General features: G+C 58.6%; 1 protein-coding gene across 1 annotated transcript in view; it reads left to right on the top strand.

Moving 5' to 3' along the window:
• LOC104410113 (ADP-ribosylation factor-like protein 3) overlaps positions 1-1,195 on the top strand; it is a 1,980-nt gene extending 785 nt beyond the window's left edge. Inside the window, 3 exon segments of the mRNA XM_010020188.1 lie at positions 58-145; positions 865-1,050; positions 1,148-1,195. Of these exon segments, the coding sequence (XP_010018490.1) occupies positions 58-145; positions 865-1,050; positions 1,148-1,195 (322 nt within the window).
• Positions 1,196-1,542: the final 347 nt, after the last annotated feature.

The following is a 1,542-nucleotide window of genomic DNA, read 5'->3' as shown; positions in this document are numbered from 1 at the left end:
CCAAAGAAAGTGTGTTTATATATGCTTATGGAGAGCCATGCCCTCTGCATGGGGCCCTTACAGCCACTGACTGTCCTTTTTGTCCCCATGGCAGATTTATGTCATTGACAGTGCAGACCAGAAGCGTTTTGAGGAGACAGGACAGGTATGAGGGGTCTGCTGGGGGGGCAGCGGGGGTGAGTCCTGAGGCTCAGGCCCAACAAGCACCAAATCTTTGAGGACTGGAGTGGGGAGTGAGGCTGCTCTGTGCCATGTCTCAGTGCTGCCGTGGGGGCCAAGCTGTCCCTAGAGCCATGTGGGAAGGGCTTGTGATCAGTTTCAGCATGCAGAGCCAGCCCACTCTATGGCACATCCATGCCCAGCAGCTCCCCCTGATCCAGGCATGATGCCCAAGGGGTACCCGGCATGGGGATGACTCCGCCCCTCGGTCTCCAGCCCTCCTCCCACCTCCCCAGCACCAGGTGAGCCATTTGACCAATCGAAGGTTTAGAAGTAGCAGATTCAGAATTACAAACCCTGGGAATGAAACTGGAGAGGGGAAGGTGAGACTCCGAGTGCCAGTCTTGGCTGTACCAGCACCAGACGGCGGTGTGGGTGTGCCAGTCAGCATGGTGCTGAGAGCAGCTCCTGTAGCTGCCCTTTGCCCAAGGCTCTGGGTACTGGGAGTACTTCAGACCTCAGGCAGTACTGTGTGCAGCTCTGGGCTCTCTGCAGGGCACATGGCGCTTTCTCTCCATTCAGATGTCAAGACTTCCCTGCTTCTTTGGCTGCAATAAGAGCACCAGAGAGAGGGGAGAGAGGCACTCTGGGGGCAGCCCGCTGTGGGCAGCTCAGCAGCCCTGGGAGATGGTTCTCTCTTGGCAGGAGCTGGCAGAGCTCACAGAGGAGGAGGCCCTCATGGGGGTCCCGCTACTGGTGTTTGCCAACAAGCAGGACCTAGGGACTGCTGCACCCGCAGCCGAAATCGCGGAAGGGCTGAGCCTCCACACCTACCGTGATCGGGAATGGCAGATCCAGGCCTGCTCGGCCTTGTCTGGGGAAGGAGTGCAGGTAGAGATGGGGGCCTGCAGTCTCTGCAGAGGTGGGAGAGGACCAAAGGACCTGCCATGCTCTTGGGGCTGTGCTCACATATCTCTCTTCCTTCCAGGATGGGATGACCTGGATTTCCAGCCAGATCATGAATAGGAAGAAGTGAGAGCTGCGAGTGCCAGATGAGACTGAGCTGCAGGTCCCTAAGCCATGGCCAACCCCCCTCATCTTTAGACTCCTGCAAAGGCTCGGCAGGGCCCTGAGCCTCAGACTGCTGTGCTCAGGTGGGCTTCCCACACAGACTTTCCCTGATCATTTAGCTTCCCCTTTCTCCGCCTCCTGGGCTTCCACCAGCTCCACATAACCCCTGACCCTCCTGCAGCCCTTGTGCTGCTGGAGGGAAGCACATGTCCCACTGCATGAAGGGCTTGCACACCTCCAGAATGAGAACCTGCTCAGGACGTGTCCATCCACACTGCTGGCACCCCCCGCAGAGGCTGCTGCAGCACACCC

Source organism: Nestor notabilis, unplaced genomic scaffold (genome assembly GCF_000696875.1).
Source record: "Nestor notabilis isolate BGI_N333 unplaced genomic scaffold, ASM69687v1 scaffold28148, whole genome shotgun sequence".
Classification (NCBI taxonomy): Eukaryota; Metazoa; Chordata; class Aves; order Psittaciformes; family Psittacidae; genus Nestor; species Nestor notabilis.
Note: the sequence above shows the minus strand (reverse complement) of the source record. Positions and strands in the feature narration are given on the sequence as shown.